The 23,154-nt window shown below is 37.2% G+C and overlaps 1 protein-coding gene across 1 annotated transcript in view; it reads right to left on the bottom strand.

The window, feature by feature from the left end:
• Positions 1-3,092, bottom strand: part of CISD2 (CDGSH iron sulfur domain 2) — a 30,138-nt gene extending 27,046 nt beyond the window's left edge. The window contains exon 1 of the mRNA XM_044681322.1: positions 2,853-3,092. Within this exon, the coding sequence (XP_044537257.1) occupies positions 2,853-2,955 (103 nt within the window). The 5' untranslated portion in view covers positions 2,956-3,092. The remainder of the gene's footprint in view (positions 1-2,852) is intronic.
• Positions 3,093-23,154: the final 20,062 nt, after the last annotated feature.

The raw sequence follows: 23,154 nt of genomic DNA, 5'->3' as shown, positions 1-23,154 counted from the left end.
AGTATATCAGTCTCTGTGTACAATGTTCTTCTGGCTCTGCTCCTTTCACTCTGCATCAATTCCTGGAGGTCTTTCCAGTTCACATGGAATTCCTCCAGTTTATTATTCCTTTGAGCACAATAGTATTCCATCACCAACATATACCACAATTTGTTCAGCCATTCCCCAATTAAAGGACATACCCTTGCTTTCCAGTTTTTTGCTACCACAAAGCGCTGCTATAAATATTTTTGTGCAAGTCTGTTTATCTATGATCTCTTTGGGGTACAATCCCAGCAATGGTATGGCTGGATCAAAGGGCAGGCGTTCTTTTATAGCCCTTTGAGCATGATTCCAAATTGCCAGCCAGAATGGTTGGATCAGTTCACAACTCCACCAGCAGTGCATTAACGTCCCAATTTTGCCACATCCCCTCCAATATTCATTACTTTCCCCTGCTATCATTTTAGCCAATCTGCTAGGTGTGAGGTGATACCTCAGAGTTGTTTTGATTTGCATTTCTCTAATTATTAGAAATTTAGAACACTTTCTCATGTGCTTATTGATACTTTTGATTTATCTGAAAATTGCCTATTCATGTCCCTTGCCCATTTATTAATTGGGGAATGGCTTGATTTTTTATACAATTGATTTAGCTCCTTGTATATTTGAGTAATTAGACCTGTCAGAATCTTTTATTATAAAGATTTTTTCCCAGTTTGTTTCCCTTCTGATTTTGGTTGCATTGTTTTTCCTTGTACAAAACCTTTTTAATTTAATATAATCAAAATTATTTATTTTACATTTTGTAATTTTCTCTAACTCTTGTTTGGTTTTAAAATCTTTCCTTTCCCAGAGATCTGACAAGTATACTATTCTGTATTCACCTAATTTACTTATAGTTTCCTTCTTTATATTCAAGTCTTTCATCCATTCTGAATTTATCTTGGTGTATGGTGTGAGATGTTGATCTAAACCTAATTTTTGAGGATCAAAAAGATAAGATATGTAAAAAAAGATTTGGAAACCTTAAACACAGAAATGCTGGCTACTTTGTGGAGAGGCAGCTAAAGGAATCAGAGACACAACATTGATTGGCCTTTAAATCTTAGCCTTAGGCACTTCCTACCAGTACAACCCTGGGCAAGTCATTTAAAGGCAATTCCTGAATCACTGACAAAAAAGTTACTGGAAAAAGACAGACAAAGCACTATAGTATCTTTAATAAGAAAGTTCCATGGACAAATGGCCAGGAGATAATGAAGAGTTGGACAGAAGTAAACATTTGTGGGGAATATACTGTCAAGTAATGTTGATGTGTGGGTTTGATCGAACTGCTTTTCCTAAGTTTTTTAGTTTAAAAAAAATGGCTTGTTGGGTAGGGAAGAAGGAATTCAGAAATGAAGACAAAATAAAAAACAAAAAGTTTTAATAAAATTTAAAGTTTTCTTAAAAATATCTATGCATCAGGAGGATTAATCTAACTGTATGAACCCAATCAAGGAAATACTTTTACTTTGAAATGAATGGACCAATCAGTCCTCAATTTCAACTTTTAAAAACTAAGCTCAAATCAGCAAAACAAGAAACTCTTCAATATTACTTGTTACAGTTCTTTATAAAACAGAAGTGATTGAATCTAACTATTAAATTGGTACTTGTTCACCTACAATCAAATTGACCTGGAGTTTCATGAAAAAAGATTTTTACTCTTCGTCTGTGAACTTGTTTTGTATTTATTTTTTAATTAGCTGTACCAAATATTTATATTTTAAAATACTTAAAATTTAAAAAGTAACTATTTCAATAATTGGGCCAATATAATTCGTTTCCTTTGTGATCCTCTGGATTTTAGTTATGTATTTTAAAATACTCTTCTGAGAAAGGGCCCATAGGATTCACCAGGCTGCCAAAAGGTTCCATGACACAAACTGAACTAAAAACTCTATTATCAGAAGACCCTCCACTCACTATATTGGAATGTCTTCTTTATTTTCAAGACTATAAAACACAGAATATGCACACAGGGCAGATGTTCTTATTCCGAGGTCTGGGAACTTAAAAGAAACCTGGTTAACTGCATTTCAATACAATTGGTTTTTGTTTTGTTTTGTAATCGTGGGTAGTTTTAAGGCATTTAAAACTATTGAGAAGAGGGTCCACGACACACTCAAAAAAAAAAAATAGATTAAGAATCCTTTTACTAGCATCTCCCAACAACTTAAATCTTCGTTCCAAATCTTCAACTTATTTCAAGCCCCGCACAACGATACCAATAAGCTCGGGATTATCCCCATAAATGCATGTTCTTCTGGTTGCAATGGTTTTTGGTGATGTCACTTTTTGTCCTAAAGGATTCGGGTCTGCAGTTAGCAAATGGGGGAGGGGGCAGGCGGAAGCTGGGAGCCGGATCGTCTGCGGGGAAGAGGGTCACCTGGAGTCCGGAAATGAGCAAGCACAAGCTTTGTTGTAGGCAAGCGTCTGACGACAGCACTATTCAAAAACCGGAGGCCCGGGGAACACGCGAAATGCCCACTAAGCGGTTATCCCAGAGCGCCGGAGTGACCCCGGGTGGGAGTACCAGGAGGAATCAAAAGATAGACGAACGTAAACGCCGCGACAAGCGCAGGCGCACATGAAATCCCAGGCTGCTCCGCTCTCCCACTTCAGCCTCAACGCGCGCCACGCCGGGTCACGGGGTCACGCGGGCAAAGAGCAAGGAAGCTCCGCCCCCGAGCGTGCCCCCGCTTCCTCCTCCCCCTACCACATCCAGTAGAGGGCACATCCGATGTAAGTGAGAGCAAGGAGTTAAGCTATTGATTGTCCATTCCCAGGGCCCTTCATATATATACACACACTCCCACTATGCCTACCTGTGAGTCGTGCGAACCCGGTAATGCTCTCCGGGACCGGGAGCCGTTTCAGATAGGCGGGAAGCTGCACTTTCACAATGCGGGCTACGCTCTCCAGCACCATTCTCGGTCACTGAGCAGTGTGTGCTCTACTTTTGGAGAGGGTCCTGACCACTATCGCGCCTGCGCTGTCAGCCTGGATGCTTTCCGTCTCCCAGCCAGCTCAGTTAGGGGGACCGCTGGGAAGCGGGGCAGAGGCAGTCCTGCTGCGAGGGAACGGTGATCTGCCGGTCCTTCATTGGTCGGGACAGCTGATGACGTAGGCGGAAGGGCCACTGGCTGTGTGAAGGCACGGAAAGGACAGACCCAGCAAGGTAGCTAGGACATGCTTCCCTGCAGGGTTCCAATAGCAAAGAGAAAAAAAGAAAGCGGGTGCCCTAGCGTGGACGAACCGGGGTCCACTTGGCTTCTTTCTCATCGGGACAGGTATAGACAGGGCCCCGCAGTGTGGAACTGTTCCCTAGGCCTAAAAATGAAGCAAAACATTTTTTTCTTTCCCACCCAGAATCGATCGAGGAAGTGGTCCTTGTGACTGTAAACGATTGGAAGATCTAGGGACATAACTAATAATGGCTAGCACATAACGCTTAAAATGCTGTAACGTTTTTCAAAGCTCCTTGCACATGTTGAATCTCATTTGATCCTCAAAACAATCCTTTTAGATTAGAACTGATGTCATCTATATTTTACAGATAGGGAAACTTGGGCCAAGAGGTTAAGTGACTTAGTCCCTCAGCTAGTAACTCTCTTTGGTAGTATTTGAACTCAGGCCTTACTTAGAGAGCAGCTAGGTGACTCAGGGGATTAAATGCCAGGCCCAAAGACAGGAGGTTCTGGTTTCAAATGTGATCTCATTGTTGTGTGACCCTGGGCAAGTCATTTGACACCCATTGCCTGGCCCTTACCTCACTTCTGCTTTACAGTATTAATTCTTTGACAGAAGGAGACTTTCTACCTTGCTAGTCCCTTAGTGATGCCAGACTCATACTTACTGTTTCTTCTAATCTTGAATGCCATCCGTATCTTCTCCAGATAGTCAACTGTTTGTCTTTCAATTGCTCCGATCAGCATCCAGCCTCCTCCATGATGCCTTCTGTGATTATTCCAGTTACTATAATTCTTCCTTCCCTGAACTCCCCAATTGTTTTAATTTCTCAAAATTTAATTTTGTGTTTAATCTTGTTTTTAACTATTTTTCTTTTGGTAGTAAGGGAATTGCCTCACTTTTTTTTTAAACATTTATTAATGTTCATTTTTAACATGGTTACATGATTCATGCTCCTGCTTTCTCCTTCACCCCCGCCTCCCCCCATCCATGGCCGATGCACATTTCCACTGGTTTTAACATGTGTCATTGATCAAGACCTATTTCCAAATTGTTGATAGTTGCATTGGTGTGGTAGTTTCGAGTCCACATCCTTAATCATGTCTACCCCAACCCATGCGTTCAAGCAGTTGTTTTTCTTATATGTTTCCTCTCCTGCAGTTCTTCCTCTGAATGTAGGTAGCTTTCTTTACCATAAATCCCTCAGAGCTGTCCTGGGTCATTGTATTGCTGCTGGTACAGAAGTCCATTACATTCGATTTTACCATAGTATATCAGTCTCTGTGTACAATGTTCTTCTGGTTCTGCACCTTTCACTCTGCATCAGTTCCTGAAGGTCTTTCCAGTTCACATGGAATTCCTCCAGTTTATTATTCCTTTGAGCACAGTAGTATTCCATCACCAACATATATCACAATTTGTTCAGCCATTCCCCAATTGAAGGACATACCCTCCTTTTCCAGTTCTTTGCCACCACAAAAAGCGCAGCTATAAATATTTTCGTACAAGTCTGTTTATTTATGATCTCTTTCTTTTTATAATAAATATCCCCAGAGCTTAGCATAGTGCTTGGTACCTAGAGTAGAGGTAGGGATAAGACCTGTGATTTTATCAATCCAAAGAATTCCCAGATGGTATTGTACAACTTTCCTTCAGTCATTTCCATGGTTTCTGCACTCATGTACTTAAAGATCTTCTTAACCACACTCTTTCAACAAGGAAGAACTTAATAGTTTGTTGTTAATTTGTTAAAAGTTGAAAATATTTCGATTTAAATGGCTCAGCATATACAAATTCACAAGTGATTGATAGATATGGATCAAGGTAGATACAACAGACTCTATATATTGTTACGATTAAAAATGATGAGGGCCAAGATCAAAAGGGAGAATAGTATTTTAATAAAAGCCATGTTGATAGAGATAAAATCATTAGACCACTGCTGGTAAGAATTCAAAACTGCCGCCTCAGGCATTTTAGCCTCCGGGTAGCTAAGGAGCTTACTTTCGATTCTCCTCCCATTTAAACTGTTCTCTGCGTGGTGACGCAGGCATTCCCATGCCCAAAGAACCGGAACCGGAAACCCGTTGGACCACGGGAAATTTAGTTTGATAGTTCCCACGTGTCCATAGAAAATATATATATACTTTTAAATGGTGTCTCCCAAATTCCAATTACAATATTTAGAGGTTATTTTATGTTGACATGGGAAGAAGTAGGAACAACTACTAAAACATAGTATAGAATTTTTAAAGCCAGAACAGATTATATATATAATTAATACAACCCTCTTATTTTACAAATTAAGAAATCAATGCAAAGAAAGATTAAACTATAGTAAGTTCTGCTATAATACTTGTTTTAAAAATGCAAATCTGTTGTGATGAGATTGATATTGGAGAAAAATTTGAGAATAATTCTATTTTTGTGTTTATTCTCAATTTGTTTTCCACTGTTTTTCCTACCATTTAAATGTATAAAATTGTACTACTGTTATTAGGTTCTATAAGGGTTAAATTAGGACTTTTGAAAAAATAAGAGAGCAGCTTTTAAAAATTAATAATTTATTTTAATTAAAATAGAGAAAGTAAAAGAATATAGTAAAATGAATATAGTAAAAGAGAGAAATATAGGAAAGAGGTAGAGAAAGATAATTTCCTAATATCTATACTAGTTATCCTATAACTACCTATAACAAACTATAATTACTATCTAAAACTGCTTATATCTACCTATAACTAACAACCACTAATAACAACCACCCCACAAAGTTCCAACCCAATCCACAACCAACCCAATCAGTGTTTAATCAAACTCCAATTAGATCTGTTGACAAAGACCAGCCACCTCCAACCCAGAAATGGTTAAAAAGCCCTCTAAAGGCTAAAGCCAAAAAGCACTTTCAGGAAGCTTAGGCCCACCTTTATATTCCAGCAACTAAATGCCAACCACCAACCCAACTCATGCCCAGCAACCAATTTCCCTGCAACTGCCAACCCTAACTGTCAGCAACTGACCAACCAAACTGTCAACCCCTACTGTCAGAAATTGACAGCCTTTTATACCCTTTTCCAACCTCACTTCCTTTCTCTATGGTTCCTCCTTCCTGTCCCTATTGTTTCTACTCCCTGTCACTGTGGACTGGTTGATCCCTATACATCTCTATGGTAAGAGGACCTCCAGGTCGCCCATTAAATTAAAAAAGGAATAAAGAATTCCTTTTTACACTTCCTATTTTTTTCTTTCTGTTACTAATGAAGTTTTTGAGTGCTTGTCCCAACCTCATTTTCCTCATAAGCCCTGTGATTATTATTCTGTAATATTGTATAGTGCTATGATTTTTAGGAATGCATATTTTGAGTTACTGACTATATTTGCCAAAGACTAGTCTTTGCTGATTCTTAGTCTAACATGATGCTACTATTCCTAAACTATCTTGCACTTCCCCATGGAAGTGTCTGCTGATACTATTAAACTTAATAATAATGTAGATGGATCATTTATTAAGCCAAGTATAGCACATTTGTCATTTCTTATACTCTTAGAATGTGATAGTGAAATCTTGTCACATATATGTAACAAAAAACATTGTATGTAACAAAAAGAAAACTTGTTTCAGATCTACTATAACAAGTAGACATCATAGTAAATTTTTTTAAGGTATAAAAACTCACAGAATAAAGTTAGAAAGAAAAAGGTTCTAGGTTCCAGATGAGATTTAGAGTATATAATTTTCAAGTATTTCAATATCATAAAAGAAAAATTGTTAATAGTAGTGATGGAAATATACCTCAAATTATCAACTTTGATTTCCTTGCCAAGGAATAAAAGTATGAGTGTTCAGAAGAAAAATTTCAGATTCTCTAAATGGATGAAACCAGATACCTATAACAGAAAATTTCACTGATAGGATTGAGAGCCAGGCCTAGAGATGGGAGATCCTAGGTTCAAATCTGGCCTCAGACACTTCCCAGCTGGGTGACCCTGGGCAAATCACTTTACCCCCATTGCCTAACCCTTACCCCTCTTCTAACTTGGAACCAATACACAGTATTGATTCCAAGATGGAAGGTAAGGGTTAAAAATAATAATAAAATAAAATTTCACTGATAGAATTTTTCTATTCTTTGAGATCTTTCTCAGTTGTATTTCCTTATTCATTGTTATTCCTTCTAATCTCATCATAAAATATGCCTATAATCCAAACTATTTTATGACTTTCAAAAATTAGTCCATGGACATTGGTGAGAACCCCCAAAACATCATTAAATGGTGATTATATCATTTTCCCCTGTATCCCAAATTCACCAAATCTGAGTTGGTCTGAGAAAAATTTCTACTAAAATGGGCCTGTCAGAGTGGGGTGCCAATGTACTTTGGCTGGCCCTCAGATGGCAGAAACATAATCCGCTGCAGGGCCCATTCTCAAAACTTTTCCAGCTTAACAGGGCCTGATAGAGCTTATTCTTTTAAAGGGTCACCTCCATACCAGTATAAGGCATGGATTTTAGTGGAATAATATGTTTCTATTATAGAAAAAAAAAACACTATAAAAGAGAGGTTCCTTTTTTCTTCATATTGTATTTACCTATTTTATCTTCCCTGTTATCAATGAATTGGTTTCTCATTTAAATATCATTATGGAGGACTCTCAACTAAGATGATACCTTTAAAGGTTGTAGAGGAGCTTAGCCCTCCTATATATATATATTCCAGCAAAGATTTAAGGACACCAGATCAAAAGATAACCATGAAATCCAAAGAGAAACAATATCAAGAATTTGAGCCCCTCAGCATTGCATAGAAAGATAGTCAGAATTATGCAGGCATTAAAAAAGAATCCAATGAAAGGTCAGGTAAACAGATAAGATACCTATCAGTGCTCTAATTAAAGGTCCTCCATGGGTACCTGAAACTTATAACACTCTGCTTCTAGGGCACAGGAAACCCTGAGTACTCTGATGAAGATTCAGGGTAAAGTTAGAAATCCTCAGTGCTCTAACTTTGGACAGGTGGCCCTGGCACCAGAATGAAATCCATGGAACTCAACTGAAAACTCTCCAAAAGGCCCTGAAAGCCGTAGTGCTCTTATGCAGAATAAACTAGAGGGGCATGAAATTGTCCAGAGCTATGAGACTGACATACCAAGAGAGATAAAAGCCAGTGCAAAGAGCCCAGGAAATTAAGATCAAGGCCAAAAAAGACCTGAGTACCTGCATCCAAAATTCTGAAGGGTACAGAGCCTGGCCCTGACACAGAATGTCAAATTTACTCTGCTCTCCTGAAGGTAATAAATAGAAGATGCCAAACATTGTAAAGAAATATTTTGGGTGAAGAGTTGCTTAAGAAGTAAGTTCAGGAAGGGAAAAAGTGTGATTCCACAAGTATAAGCAGAGCCTCAGGAGGGAAAATGACTTAGCCTGAAGCACTATAAGAATACATGGAAGAAATTGAAAAAAGATACCAATCAGGATATCAGCTTATGAGGAAGTATTTTATCTCAGCTCCATGATCACTATGAGACTCAGTGCTGGGTCACAAAGGCCAGTATTTTTATTCTAGTCCAATAGGGAGGGAACCTCAGGCTCACCCAGGCAGGTAACAGGACTTAAGTGTGTTCATTCTGATCCCCTAAAGATTTAATTCTTGGTACTTAGGTGAGCAGTGAGTCCTCAGTGTTATCCCTGTAACTCCAGCAGCAAGAAAGCAGGTAAGACAGGACCTTAAAAAAACTAAATAGTACCACCAGAAGTACACAGAACCTAGCCCTGAAACAAATTCCCAATCCAATCCCAAACAAAATCCCAATAAAGTAGAAATGAGTAAACAAATGATAAAAGATCAAGGACTATTAGGATATGAAGAATGCCTAAGGCACAAACCCAGAATAGGAGAATAACGCCAAAAAACCTATAGGCAAAGCCTCAAAGGAAAATATAGCTTAGCCACAAGATCAATTAGAATTTCTTTTTTTTAATGTTGACAATTTTGGTTTTTTTTAAGAATTTAAAATTATATAAATTAAATGAGAGCAATAGAAGAAAGAATTGGAAAAGAAGTGAGAACTATAAAAGAGAGTCTTGGAGAATTTGCATATAAAACCTTGCTTAAGAAACAGACCCCTGAAAATAATAATGGATCAAACAAAAGTTAATGACTCTGTATGATGAGGCATCAAAACAAAGGGGGAAGAATGAAAAATTAGAAAATAAAAGGTTTCTTGTATTTAAAAAACAGATCCAGAAAGATCATCAAGAGATAATTTAAGCATCAGTGGATTAAAGCTATTCTCTAAAAGATAAGTGGTCAAAGAATACAAACAGTTCTTGAAATTGCAAACTATTAACAATCATATGAAAGAATGAGTCACTAATAATAAGAGAAATGCAAATCAAAACAAACTTGAGTGTTTTATTACATACTCTGAAAAAAATGGGCAAAGATGACAAAAGATGAGAATAGTCATTGTTATCAAAGATTAGATAGGCACACTGGTAAATTGTTAGTGGAACTATGAATCAGTTACAACCATTTTGTAAAAGTTTGGAATTATGCAAATAAAGTGACTAAAACTTCTATACCCTTTGTTCCAGAGATTCCATTAATAGGCCATTGATTTTTTTAAAATACCCATATTCACTAAATATTTATAGCAGTATATTTTTGATAGGAAAGAATTGAAAGCAAAGTAGATGCCCATTAATTGGGAAATCAACAAATAAATTGTGGCAAATGGCTATGTTTTATGATGGAATGCTATAAGAAATGATGAATGTGATGAATTCAGAGAAGCATTAAAAGATCTACATGAACTAATATGGAACAATGTAAGCAGAGTCAAGAAAACAATATAACCAATGACTGTAACAGTGGAAATAGAAAGAAGTTAATGTTGCAAAATTATAGAGAACAAGCTTTACTGGAAAGAATGAGAAGACATTCCATTCCCACTCTTTACATAGGTTAGAGCTCCATAAATGAACACGTTACACATATTTTCACATTTTTTCAATATATTGATCAGTTATGCTGTTTTTTTTCTCTTTTTGGCATTTTAAATATGCAATTTGTTATGTCAGGGAGAGAGAGAAACATTGGGCAAAATTATGTTTAAAAAACAGAAGGCATCAATGAAAACTTCTTTAATAAAAAGAATAATTGAAAGCCATGACCAAAAAGAAATGGTTTGGATAACATATTTCAAGAAATCATGACAGAAAACTACTCAGATGTATTGGAAAAAGAGAGCAAAGTAAAAACATGAAGAAAAAAACTACTCATCACCTGTTAAATCCAGTGTTTTATTACTTTACTGATCAGAGTTCCAAATTTTCCAAAGATGTTTTTCTATATAGGATTGTTATTATTATATAAATATACATATAATATGTATGCATAATTAATATAAAGCAAAAAACCATTGAAATAACAAAAACTAGACTTAAAAATAATAATAAATAAAATGTATGAACCATTAGCTAATTCACTTTAAAAAGTAGAGAAAAAAAATTGCCAGTAGTTAGTAAACTGTATTTATTTAGCTTCTACTATATGCCAGGCACTATGCTAAATGCTGAGGATATAAAGAAAAAAAATCCCTGCTCTCAAAGAGCTCACAGTCTGGTGTTGGAGACAACATGCAAACAAACAAAACACATACAGGCTAAATTGAGAGTAATCTCAGAGAAGTCACCAAGATTAAGAAGGACTGGAAAAGATTTCTTGCATAAAGTGGGACTTTACCTAACATTTGAAATAAGATAAAAAGAGGAGATGGGGATAAGAAGGTTTCCAGGACTAAGAGATAACTAATGAAAAATATGCAGTCAGAAGATGGAGTGTCTTACACCAATATAAAAGAAAAGGGAGAATTCATAATAAATGAAACATTATTAGAAAATTGTTCTCAACCATTTATACCAATAAAGCTGACAATTTAAATGAAATATACAAATACTTACGAAACATAAAATACCCAGATTTAATAGAATAAAGAAATCATTTAAAAGGTTGTTCCTAGAAAAAGAAAATGAGCAAGGCACAAATGAACTTCCAAAGATCAAAACTCCAGAATCAGTTGGATTTACAAGTGAATTCTACAAAATAATCAAATGATAATTCCAGTATTCCACAGTTTACAAAATTAGTAAAAGAAAAAATCCTATCAATTTCTTTGTATGCTACAAATAGGGTCTATTTATCACCTAAAAGATGGAGAGTCAAAACAGCAAGAAAACTGTAGACCTATTTCTTTAATGAACATTAAACAAAGTAAAATTGTTAATGAAATTAACAAAAAATTTGTTATTGTAAATCACAAAGACTATGCACTATGATTTGATTGGATTTATATTAGGAATGTACTGTTGATTTAATATTTTTAAAAATATATAGCATATAATATATAAACATAAATATAACAAATATAATAATAGCAAGAATAAGAAAACATAGATGATTACATCAACAGTTACAGAAAAAAACTTTTGACAAAATGACATCCATTTCTGTTAAGAATGCTGAAAAGCAAAGGAGTAAAGTGGATCTTTTCTTAAAATGGTAAATAGTTTCTATCCTAAACCAAGAGCCAGCATCACATAATGATCTGGATAAACTAGAATCCTAGAATAAGATGAGTAAAACAATGATGTCTTCGATACCACTTCTTTTTGATATAGTGTTAGAAATTTTAGCTACAGTAATAAGGGGGGAAAGCCAAAGCATAAGTATAGGCAAAGAAGAAACAAAATTTCCATTTTTACAGATAGTTAATTTAATATTTCAAGAACCCTAGAGAGGAAGGTAAAATTAATTGAACCAATAAGTTTATCAGAATTGAAGAATATAAAATAAACCCATGTCATATGCATTTCTGCATTTTATCCGAAAATGCAACAGGAAGAAAGAGAAAGTTCATTAAAATTATAACAAAATGTGAAGTGCAAGGCTACCTACCAAAAGACACATAGAAATTATATGAATATAGCTACGAAATATTGTTTACATGAAGACATACTTAAATTGTTGAAGAAATACTAATTTTTTTGTAGGTAGGTCAAGGCAGTAGAATCAAAATAAAAATGCTACCTGAATTAATTTATCTATTTAATGGCATACCAAACTACCTAAGAATTCTCTGATAGAAAGGGGGAAAATAAATTACAGTAAAAATGTCTCAAGAGAAAATAATAGGGAAAAGTGGTAGGGAAGATGGACTAGCAATAATACATCTCAAACAATTCTGCAAAGCAATAATCAAACATTTGGGTACTGGTTAAAAAATAGAATTCAATTAGTAGAACACATTAAGTACACAGCATACAATAGAAAATTGACCTAGAAGTCTAGTGTTTGATAATCCAAAGTCCTTACCTTCTTTCTGAAATAAGGACTCACTATTTGGGAAAAAGTAATCAGCAATCTGGCAGAGATTAAGTTAAACCTAAACACACACACACAACTCCAAATAGATAAAGATCCCATAATAAATTAGAGAAACAAATTACCTTTCCTATCTATTGATAGGGATATTAAAAATTACCTTTCCTATCTATTGATAGGAAAAAAAACAACAACCAAGAAAGGAATAGGGAGGGTAACAGAAGCTAAAATGCACACTTCTCATTACAATTTAAAAGTTCTTGCATATAAGACCTTGAAATAGAGAACACTACAAAATATGAAATAGTTGTGATCATATTAAATTTAAAAGTTTCTGTGCAAACAAAACCAATGCAACCAAAATTAGAAGGGAAGCAACAAATTGGGGAAAAAATTTATAACAAAGACATCTGACAAAGGTCTAATTTCTCATATTTATAAGGAGTTGAAAAAATAAAGTCCTAATAAAAGGAATAATGTGGATAGATGGTATTAGCCACACTAGGAAACTGTCTAGATACCCAGTTGTCTGTAGATATCATAGCTTCCCTTTTGTGAAGGGAAAGCAGGTTCACTTTCCCTCACTGGGCCAGTATGCACAAAAGGCTTAGAGACTATGTTATAGGGAAAACAGTATCGCCGTTTATTAAAAATCAAGGTTAGGATGTGAGGATTAAACAAAAGGATGCCCTGACTCTAATTTCTATACTTCACCCAACAATCTAAGTCCCTCTCAGAAAGGAGGTTCTGTTCTTCCAAGCTACACTACCAGCTCCCTTTTTCTAGCTAGATTTTCCCCAAAGCTGACTAAACTACCTGGCTATAATCCTCAGACTCTGGTTCAGTTATTTCTCCCAAAAGTTGTCTCCAAAAATCTGTTAAGAGTGGATCCAAGATGGCTGAGTACACCCAATCTGGGTCTGACCCTGAAGTAGACCCTCCAAGTCCAACAGATAGGATCTCACAGTAAATCTCCGGGCAACTTGGTAAACACAACAGGGATAACTAGATCTTCTTCAAATTGTTCTCCAGTTGATCAGGAACCTCAGGAAATGCAATTGCATGCAAAGGTCTTTAAAAGAATGCCTACCCTTTGATCTAGCAATACCATTACTAGGTTTGTACCCCAAAGAGACAACAAGGAAAAATACTTGTACAAAAATATTCCTAGTCACACTTTGTGGTGGCAAAAAAATTGGAAAATGAAGAGTTGTCCCTCAATTGGGGAATGGCTGAACAAATTGTGGTACGTGATGGTGATAGAATACTTTAGTGCTGTAAGGAATGATAATGAAGAGCTGAAAGAAAACTATCTGACTTTGATCTTTTTAAAACTTTACTTAAAGAAAAAAACCACCAGAGTTCCCTTGGCTGAAATTAACTAAAACTGCTAAACCCTGAATCTTCTCATACTCAAAGTTCCCTCCTTGGCATGGGATTGGTCCCTATATAGACCAATTCTGTGCCTGGAAGTAGGGAGTGTGGTCCGTCCCTAGCATGGGATTGGTCTAATTCAAGACCAATCCCACACCAGGAAGTAAGGAGCTGGGGAGGGACCCCTGGGGCATGCTGGGGAATGCAGTTCCCCTAGACACAATATTTTAAAACCCACATTTCCCACTGTCATCCTTTGGGAAACCAGTCTCTCCAGAGGATCATAACAAATATAACAGACTAAAGATACATACATTCTTGCAAGAGGAAAATACAACTACTTGGGGATACAGAAACAAAAGGGAAACAAGAACAAAACCAATTAGGGGGCAGTCCCCCTTTGCAAAACATACAAAAATAAAAGCATTTAACAAAACAAATGAATTTAACCCCCCAACGTTCAATTTTGCATATCCAGTTTACTCAGGATCTCCTGGAGCAGCATGTGGTCTCTGCAGGCAGATGGCATCTTCTGCAAGGAGCTTAGGCTTTGGATGCTGGAGGCAGCAAATTTCTTACCTTTAAAATAACTTAAACTTTTCATATAAAATAAAAAACACATTTCCCCATGAGGAGGATATAAAGAAACATTGAAATCACACAGGGATATATGGCTGAGTTATGAGTCATATGAATCATTGCCAAATAAAAATACCAAAACATCACAAAAATTCCAAATAAAGTAATTACTGGATCAAACATAAAATATCCAAATCCAAATTTGATATGTAAAAATCCTAAGTAAGGAAAGACAAAATCATAACAGGTCCTTGAATCATGGTTTGATCAAAGTAATTTAAGTCCTATAAGTCCGTAACAGCAATCGTGCACTTACCCATTCACAGCCAGGACCACAGTCAACCTCCACAGCATGAAAGATGAAAAAGGGACTAGATTTTTATCCCTTGGTCTGATCTTTCATCGTCTTTCAGGGGTAGGGGAGACAGAACAGCCAATTATTAGGTACTTGATAGACAGTATTTCATAAGGAGTGTAGTACAAGGAATCCTGTATCTTATATCAAGTGCTGCAATCTTGAGTCTCACACAAAGTTCAAGTTCTTTTGTATTGTCACAGAATTTCATCAATCCTATCTGTATTGATTGCTTTTTTTGACCTATGTGCTCTTTTAGCACTATTCAGGTTAAGTCTGTGCTTCCTTAGCACTGTTTAGGTGAAGTCTGTGCTCCTTTTTTGATCTGGTTTCCTTGAACCAGACATGTTTACAAAGCAAAGTCCCATAATAGTTAAATAGTCAGTGACAGTTTCAACAATCTAAGACTGATGTGCAGGCAGTTATAGTCAGGACTAATGGACATTCTAAACCTATAGTAGTGTAAAATCAAAAAGTTCTCTTAATATTGATGACATGTGCTTTGGAAAACTCAAATTGTACATGCAATTATAAAAAATGTTTTAAAAATCAAAATTATATATCTTTCAATCAGTGACAATCAAAGAGAGGTAGAATATAAAGGTTTCTTACAAAAAAAATTGAGATCCATTCCTTCTTAACTTAGCCATGATCCACAGTATGAGTGCAAGTGATTTTTCTTGAAGTAAAGTAACAGGTTTACAAAACAATAGGCAAGGGGTAAGATACATTCAAAGAAAGTATTAAACTTTCAAAATACAGAAAATGCAAGAACATCAAGTTATCAATACAAGTTTTATGTTCAACTAGTTCATGGACTTTTACAAAAGTATTTTCTCAGGGTATAAATAAAAACAGTGGAACAGAATACACATTCAATTTCAAAAATTACAATATCTATAAATGACATAGAGTAAGAGCAATAAATCTCAAAGAAACAATTAGTGCAATACAATAGGATCAATACAATTACTCATCATCGGTAGAAGGTGTTCTCTTAACATGGGAGCCCGTGAGTCTTTCTCCAATTTTAATGGATGTTGGAGTAATTAACAGGACTTCAAATGGATCATCATAAGCAGGTTGAGTTGCCCCAGTATACCAAAAGTTCTTCACATATACCTTATCCCCTGGGTGCAAGTCATGGAGTGAGAAATCTATAGGACCTGCTTGTATAGCAGCTCCAGAGTCCTGGAGTTCTCACAATTTAATTTGGAGATTTCAGTTGTATGAGTATAAAAATTAAAATTAATATATAATAACTTAAAATTATGTTTTTATAAGATTTATTAGTAGTCACTAGGAGTAAAGGAATAAAAAGGCAACAAAATAAAACTATGTGCCTATGGCTACTCTACCTCTTCAAACAGTCCTGTGTTCACCTGGTCAGTTGATCTACTATGACCAGAAAAAATTTATGCTGTCCAGCTTTTGGCATAGCAATAAAATCAATTTGGAGATGTTCAAAAGGTCTGTAAGCCAGAGGACACCCACCAAAAGCTTTGCCACAAAAGGTGTGCTGATTAAATGCTTGGCAGGTAGGGCAGACTGTACACACTTTAGAGTCTATTATAGTTATGCCTGGGATTATCCATACTCTTTTTTTTTTTTAAACCCTTACCTTCCATCATGGAGTCAATACCGGGTATTGGCTACAAGGCAGAAGAGTGGTAATTGCTAGGCAATGGGGATTAAGTGACTTGCCCAGGATCACACAGCTAGGAAGTGTCTGAGTTCAGATCTGAACCTAGGACCTCCCATCTCTAGGCCTGGCTCTGAATCCACTGAGCTACCAGCTGCCTCCTATCCATACTCTTTTAAGAGTCCATAGTGCCTTGGGTTCCAAAATGTCCATTTTCATGTATAGATTGGCAAATTTGGTGATAAAAATTTCTAGGGAGTATGGGTTTGCCATCAGATGATACCCATACTCCATTTATCAATTTGGCTTTAAATTTCTGTTTCCATTTGTCCACTTCCCTGTCATTATAAGAAAGGGATAGATGCAAGTCATCAGTAGTTGTCAATGGAAAACTCAATCTAGGCCCCTCTAAGGCTGCTAATTTTGCAGAGTAGGGGACGAGGTAGCTGGAACTGGGACTGTAGAAAGGGGGGAGGTTTAGCTAGAAAATTTTAGATTAGGGCATTCTAATCCTCCCATCCACCTCCCTGTGATTTAAATAAAACCTTGTCTTTGTTTTTTTAAACTGGTCTAAAGTCAGATAAGCACACTGGGCCTGTTGGACCTATTTTCACTATGGGGTATCAAGTAATCATCAATCCTTGGTATCTCACTTCTATCAAACTGCCATGTAGACCAATGATGGGCAGACTTTTTAAAGAGGGGGCCAAAGGAAAGGAAATGCTCATCTGTCAGCCTGTCTCTAAGGCAACTCTTTCAATGTTTCATTATATTGTATCCTACTCATTGTATTCTTCAGATTAGGAATAATGTTACACCCAGATAGAACATTTCAGGGGACACATCTGGCCCACAGGCCTTAATTTGCCCATCACTGATCTAGACTATCTACATTATTTCAATTGGCAGAGCCAGAAAAAGGAAAGAACCAAAGAGATCTGGAACTTTTGTGGACTAAACAACCTTTTTTAGGATAAAACCACTATTTTGGGCCCACTGACAATTTGGGGCCTACTGGACACTCAAAAGCCTGTGTGGGAGTAATTCTCTGAGAAGGCAGTTGGGGTGGCCATTTTTAGAATTCTCAGAGGAGAGCAGTAGAACATTCAGCAAAGTGATACTTTGTAGCATTTGGCCTGTCAGTCACCCACCCACTCAAGCCTGAGGCTTTTTTCCTGTGAATTGCATTTTGAAATTTAAAGGGTCAGAACATTTAAACAAACTTTACTGATAATATCAAAACCAAATAAGAACTCCATAATAGGAATGATGGCAATAATAGACATGCTATATAATTACATCACAATGCTGTATTGCTTTTTAATGGTCTAAATACTGGACTAGTGTTATCACATTCTGGGATCTAAGGCCATAAGTCCTATCCTGGATCTCTCCTTACGAAAGATTCTCTCTTATGTCCCAATATTGTTGTTCCTCCTAGACTTTATTTATCAATGCTACCGATTAGTCACTTCATTATACTACAAGATAAAGAATAGTGTATACTTGAGCCAAGCTGACAATGAATTAAGGCAACTGGTCATGTCAATGAAAGTAACACTGGATCAAATGGAGGATTATTATAAGGAAGCAAGAAAGGAAACTGAGATAGAACAATGGCAACTAGCCAAGCAGGGAGATAACACAACCCAAACACCAACAAAGCTCGAGCTAGAAGACAAAACTCTTGATACTGCCACTGTAACACTGTTTCCTCCCAGGGATATTGCATATGTACAACCAGATGATGGGATTGTACACATAATGGCCCATAAGCAGTTTACAATTGGGGATCTGGACTCCATAAGGAGAAGGAATCCTAAGAACTATAATAAACCCCATAATGCGATAAAGGAGTTCAAATGGGCAGTAAAACTCTTTGATCCAGATTTTGAGGACTGTGAAATTTTTCTACAGGAACTATTCACAAGGAGAGAACGACAACAATTCATAGTAGTTAAATAACTAGTGGCAGGTTTCTATAGTCCAAAACTTTTTGGGTATAAATTCATATGCTAGGCAAATGGGCATCTTAGCTTATTCTTATTGCAAAAATCAAAACAGTCAAGAGTATTTAATGCTGGTGACATGCTCCAAATGTAAAAAAAAAATGAGGGAAAAGGAAAAAATCAAATACCGTATTGCACATGTAGGAAAAAAACCCAACAACAACAACAAAAAAAAAAATGTGTAGATTTTACACAATCACAGAGGTAAAGAATAGAGGTTAATTTGTAAGAAATAAGATTCATTCCCTCCTTAACTTGCCATGATCCATAGTGTGAGTGCAAATGAGGTAGACAAAGTGATGTGGGTGCAAATGAGGCATACAAAGCAATAATACATTCAAGAAAGTGCAAAAGGAATGACAAAGAGCATAAAATGTTTTTGAAAGGCACATTAGGTCAATTAGGTCACTAATACAGATATTATGTTGTGAGGTAGTATATACATCGTTCAAGTACAAGGATCAATCAAATAAAGTACAACAAAATAGTGCAAAATCCAGCAAAAGGATTTTGGCAACAAAAGCTGCTGTGGCCTGAGCCGTAGGAAAAGCTTCAGGCCACCTGGTCAGTTGATCAACTATGACCAGACAAAATTTATAGTGTCCAGCTTTTGGCATAGAGATAAAATCAATTTCCAAATGTTCAAATGGTGTGTAAGCTAGAGGACGTCCACCAAAAGCTTTTTCACGAAAAGTGTGCTGATTAAAGGCCTGGCAGGTGGGACGAGCTGTACATATTTTGGAAGCAATTGTAGTTATTCCAGGTGCTATCCATACTCTTTTAACAGAGTCTACAATACCTTGGGTGCCAAAATGACCATGTTTATGGATAGAATGACAAATTTGGTTGTAGAAAGCCCTAGGGAGCAGGGGCTTGCCTTCAGATGACACCTATATTCCATTTATCTGTTTTGCTTTAAATCTATGCTTCCATTTTCCCACTTCCTTGTCATTATAGGAAAGGGATAGATCCAAATTATCAGTAATTGTTAGTGGTATAATTAACTCAGGCTGTTAGTTTGGCCGCAGCATCTGCTCGATCATTTTCCCTGGAGACACGGTCAGTGCCACCTGTGTGTGCAGAGCAGTGAACAACAGCTATGGCTTCAGAGAGTTGTATGGTAGAAAGAAGTTCAGTGATAAGGTCTGCATTGGCAATACACTTTCCAGCTGATGTTAAGAATCCCTTTTGAAGCCATAACATGCCAACAGCATGACATATGCCAAATGCATAATGGGAGTCTGTGTAAATTGTGACCCTTTTGTTCTGTGCAATGATACAAGCTTGTTTTAAAGCTGTTAGTTCTGCACCTTGTGCACTCACATGTGAGGGTAAAGAAGCTGACCATAGAGTCTCCAATTCTGTAACTACTGCAGCTCCTGTATAGCGCACACCCTCTCTCATAAAAGAAGAACCATCTGTAAATAATATTAAATCTGGATTGTCCAAAGGGCTGTCCAGTAAATCACTATGAGGTTTATCAACAGTGGACACCAAAGGTGTACAATCATGTAAAAGTTCTTCAGAAATTGGTAAGTCAGGGAGCAAGGTCACAGGATTAAGAGCTCCACAGCATTTTAATGTGATATGTTCATTATTCAATAGGGTTATCTCATATCTCGTAATCCTTTGATCAGTAAATGCTTGAGTTCTATGTCTTAGTAACAATGCCTCTACCTCATGCGGGCACATTATGGTCAGAGGGCATCCTAATACCAAATCAGCAGATTTTGTCACTAATAAAGCTGTGGCAGCTACTCCTCTAAGGCATGGTGATGCTCCTGCAGCTACTGGGTCCAGCTGGGCTGAATAATAGGCTACTGGGAGTTGATCAGGCCCCAAAAGTTGAGTTAGAACACCTGAGGCTACTCCTTTCCTTTCATGGACATATAAAGTAAATGGTTTGTCATAATTTGGGATACCGAGAGCAGGGGCAGACAGGATAGCACGTTTTAAATTTGAAAGAGCTGTTCGGTGTGCCTTTTCCAATTTAAGTGGTTCAGGGACTGTGTTTTTTGTGAGTGCTACAAGGGACTTAGTGATTTCTCCATAGCAGGGGATCCACTGCTGACAAAATTCTATTGCTCCAAGTATTGCCCTCAATTGTTTTTTAGTGGTGGGATCACTTAAGTTTTGGATACTTTCAATACGTTGTGGAGAAATTAAACGGGACCCAGCAGTTAAAATAAATCCTAAATATTGCACTTTTGGGAGACAGAACTGAACCTCTTCTTTTGAGATTTTGTGGCCTCTTTTATGTAATTCTAAAAGAAGATGTTTACTATCTTCTTGACATGTTGTGGCATCTGGTGAGGCCAAGAGCAAATCATCTACATATTTAATGAACTTGCTGTTTTTAAATATAATATTGTCTATGTCTTGGCTCAAAATCTGTGCAAAAAGGGTTGGGCTTTCAACATACCCATGGGGTAAACGTGCCCATGTCCACTGAGAATCTTTCCAGGTAAAAGCAAAGATATGTCTGGAGTCTTCATGTATAGGTATGGAAAAGAAGGCTGAGCACAAGTCTGTTACTGTAAAGTATGTAGCTGTGCTAGGAATAGAAGAAATGATAGTATTTATATTGGAGACTACAGGGTGTCTCTTTATAACATGATTGTTCACTGCCCCCAAGTCCTGGACAAATCGATAGAGATGCTTGCCATCAGGCCCCAATTTTGGCTTTTTAGCAGGCAGGATTGGAGTATTGTATTCAGATTTACAGGGAATTATGATGCCTTGGTCAATTAGTGAATTTATCACTGGGGTAATGCCCTCTATTGCCTCCTTCGAGAGAGGATACTGAGGAATGGAAGGAGGTGGGCTAGATTTTGTTTTAATTTGGACAGGGACAGCTGATTTAAGTATGCCAACATCAGAAGGTGATGTGGCCCAGAGAGACTCAGGTATATCTGTTGGGATTTCAAAAGTGGGAGACCCCTGTATCTCATGACTATCTGAAAGGAGCACAGGGAGCAAAGTTAAGGATTCCTCAGGCAATTCCAGTGACATAGAGCCATCTGGAGAGCAATTTATTGTGGCTCTAAGCTTGCATAAAAGATCTCTCCCCAGCAGGTTTATAGGGGAGCCAGGCATCAATAGGAAGGAGTGCTCCACATTTAGGGACCCTATGGCTACTGTTCTAGGGGAGAGCTTTGGTACCATTTGGGGTTTTCCTGACACCCCCACTACACTTATTGCTCCTATGGAATTGCAATATGGGTCTGGTGTACTCTTCAATACAGATCTGGAAGCTCCATTGTCCACAAGACAGTCATAATAGGCATTACCAACCTTTAATGTTACATAAGGCTCAGCAGTATTGGGGGGGGGCAGTGGATGGGGACAACAGGTAGTAAGGCATCAGGGTCTGGAAAAATCAAAGGTTGTATCCTTTGATCCCTGTGCCTCAACCCCCCTCCCCGTACACCTTCATAATCTTTGGGTGGGCCCATGGGCTCCTCCTTGAGGGGCAGTAGCACCCTGGGTGGTTCAGGGCCGAGCACCACTCAAGATATACTGCTCTGGAGTTATTTGGTATGAGTTATCAATTACCTGATCCATATATCTAGATTTGTTACTGGTCCTAAAGTCACGATCCCTGAAATCATTGTTTCCATAATCATTATTATTTCTATAATTTCTATAATCATTATCTCTATAATTTCTATAATCGTTATTTCTATAATTGTTATTATTTCTATAATTATAATTATTTCTAAAGTTGTAATTTCTGAAGTTATTATTTCTAGATGCCTGATTCCAAGTCCTACAGTTCATCAATATATGACCCCTTCTTCCACAAAATTGGCATACAAGGGGCTGAAATTTAGATTCATGGAGAGGGGCAATTGCCATTGGTTTAGTAGCAGACTCCTGTAGTCGTTTTTCAGCTCTATCGCTTACAACAGAGTCAGTCAAGGAGTCTAGTCTCTTATTAAACATGTCCATATTCTTTTTAAATATGTCCAATAAACTATTCCTCTCTTCCTGTTTCTGTTTATGGTTGTTAAAGACATAAACAACAGTTCTCCTTAACTCATCAAGGTCCATTTCGAGCCATGTAGGGCTGGAGATCAGTGGATCCTGGTCTTTGGGAAATAGAGACTTGCAAACAACCCTGCAAGCTCCTCCTGTGTTTCCTGTATCATCATCAACCTGTATCAGACCACCATCTCTGTTTCTACTGCCCCTAGATATTAGGAAGTAAATCATCTTAGTCATCTAGGCTTCCCAGGGCCCAGGAGAGATCCGGGAAGTGGGCAGGAGAAGAAGAAGAGGGTGGATATCTCAAACTGATTAGGCCTAAGATCTACTGAAGAAGAAGATGAAAGATTACACAGCAGTTTGCCTGCTCTGGTGTAGCCCTGGCCAGGCTGTACCAGAGAGAAGCTATCATCTTGATTCCTTCATTGCCTGCAGTTAGAGATTCATTAGTAACAATTTAAAGTAGGGTCTCCCAATACCTCTATCCCATACCATTATCCTTCTGTGCCAAATATATTCAAGTTTAAAGTACCTTCCTTAATTGATTATTCAAAGTTTATTTGGGAAGGGAGTCACACAGTCAGATTACCAACATTACCCAGCTGAAGAGC

Source organism: Gracilinanus agilis, chromosome 6, assembly GCF_016433145.1.
Source record: "Gracilinanus agilis isolate LMUSP501 chromosome 6, AgileGrace, whole genome shotgun sequence".
NCBI classification, from domain to species: domain Eukaryota; kingdom Metazoa; phylum Chordata; class Mammalia; order Didelphimorphia; family Didelphidae; genus Gracilinanus; species Gracilinanus agilis.
This window is presented reverse-complemented; position numbering and strand designations above follow the sequence as displayed.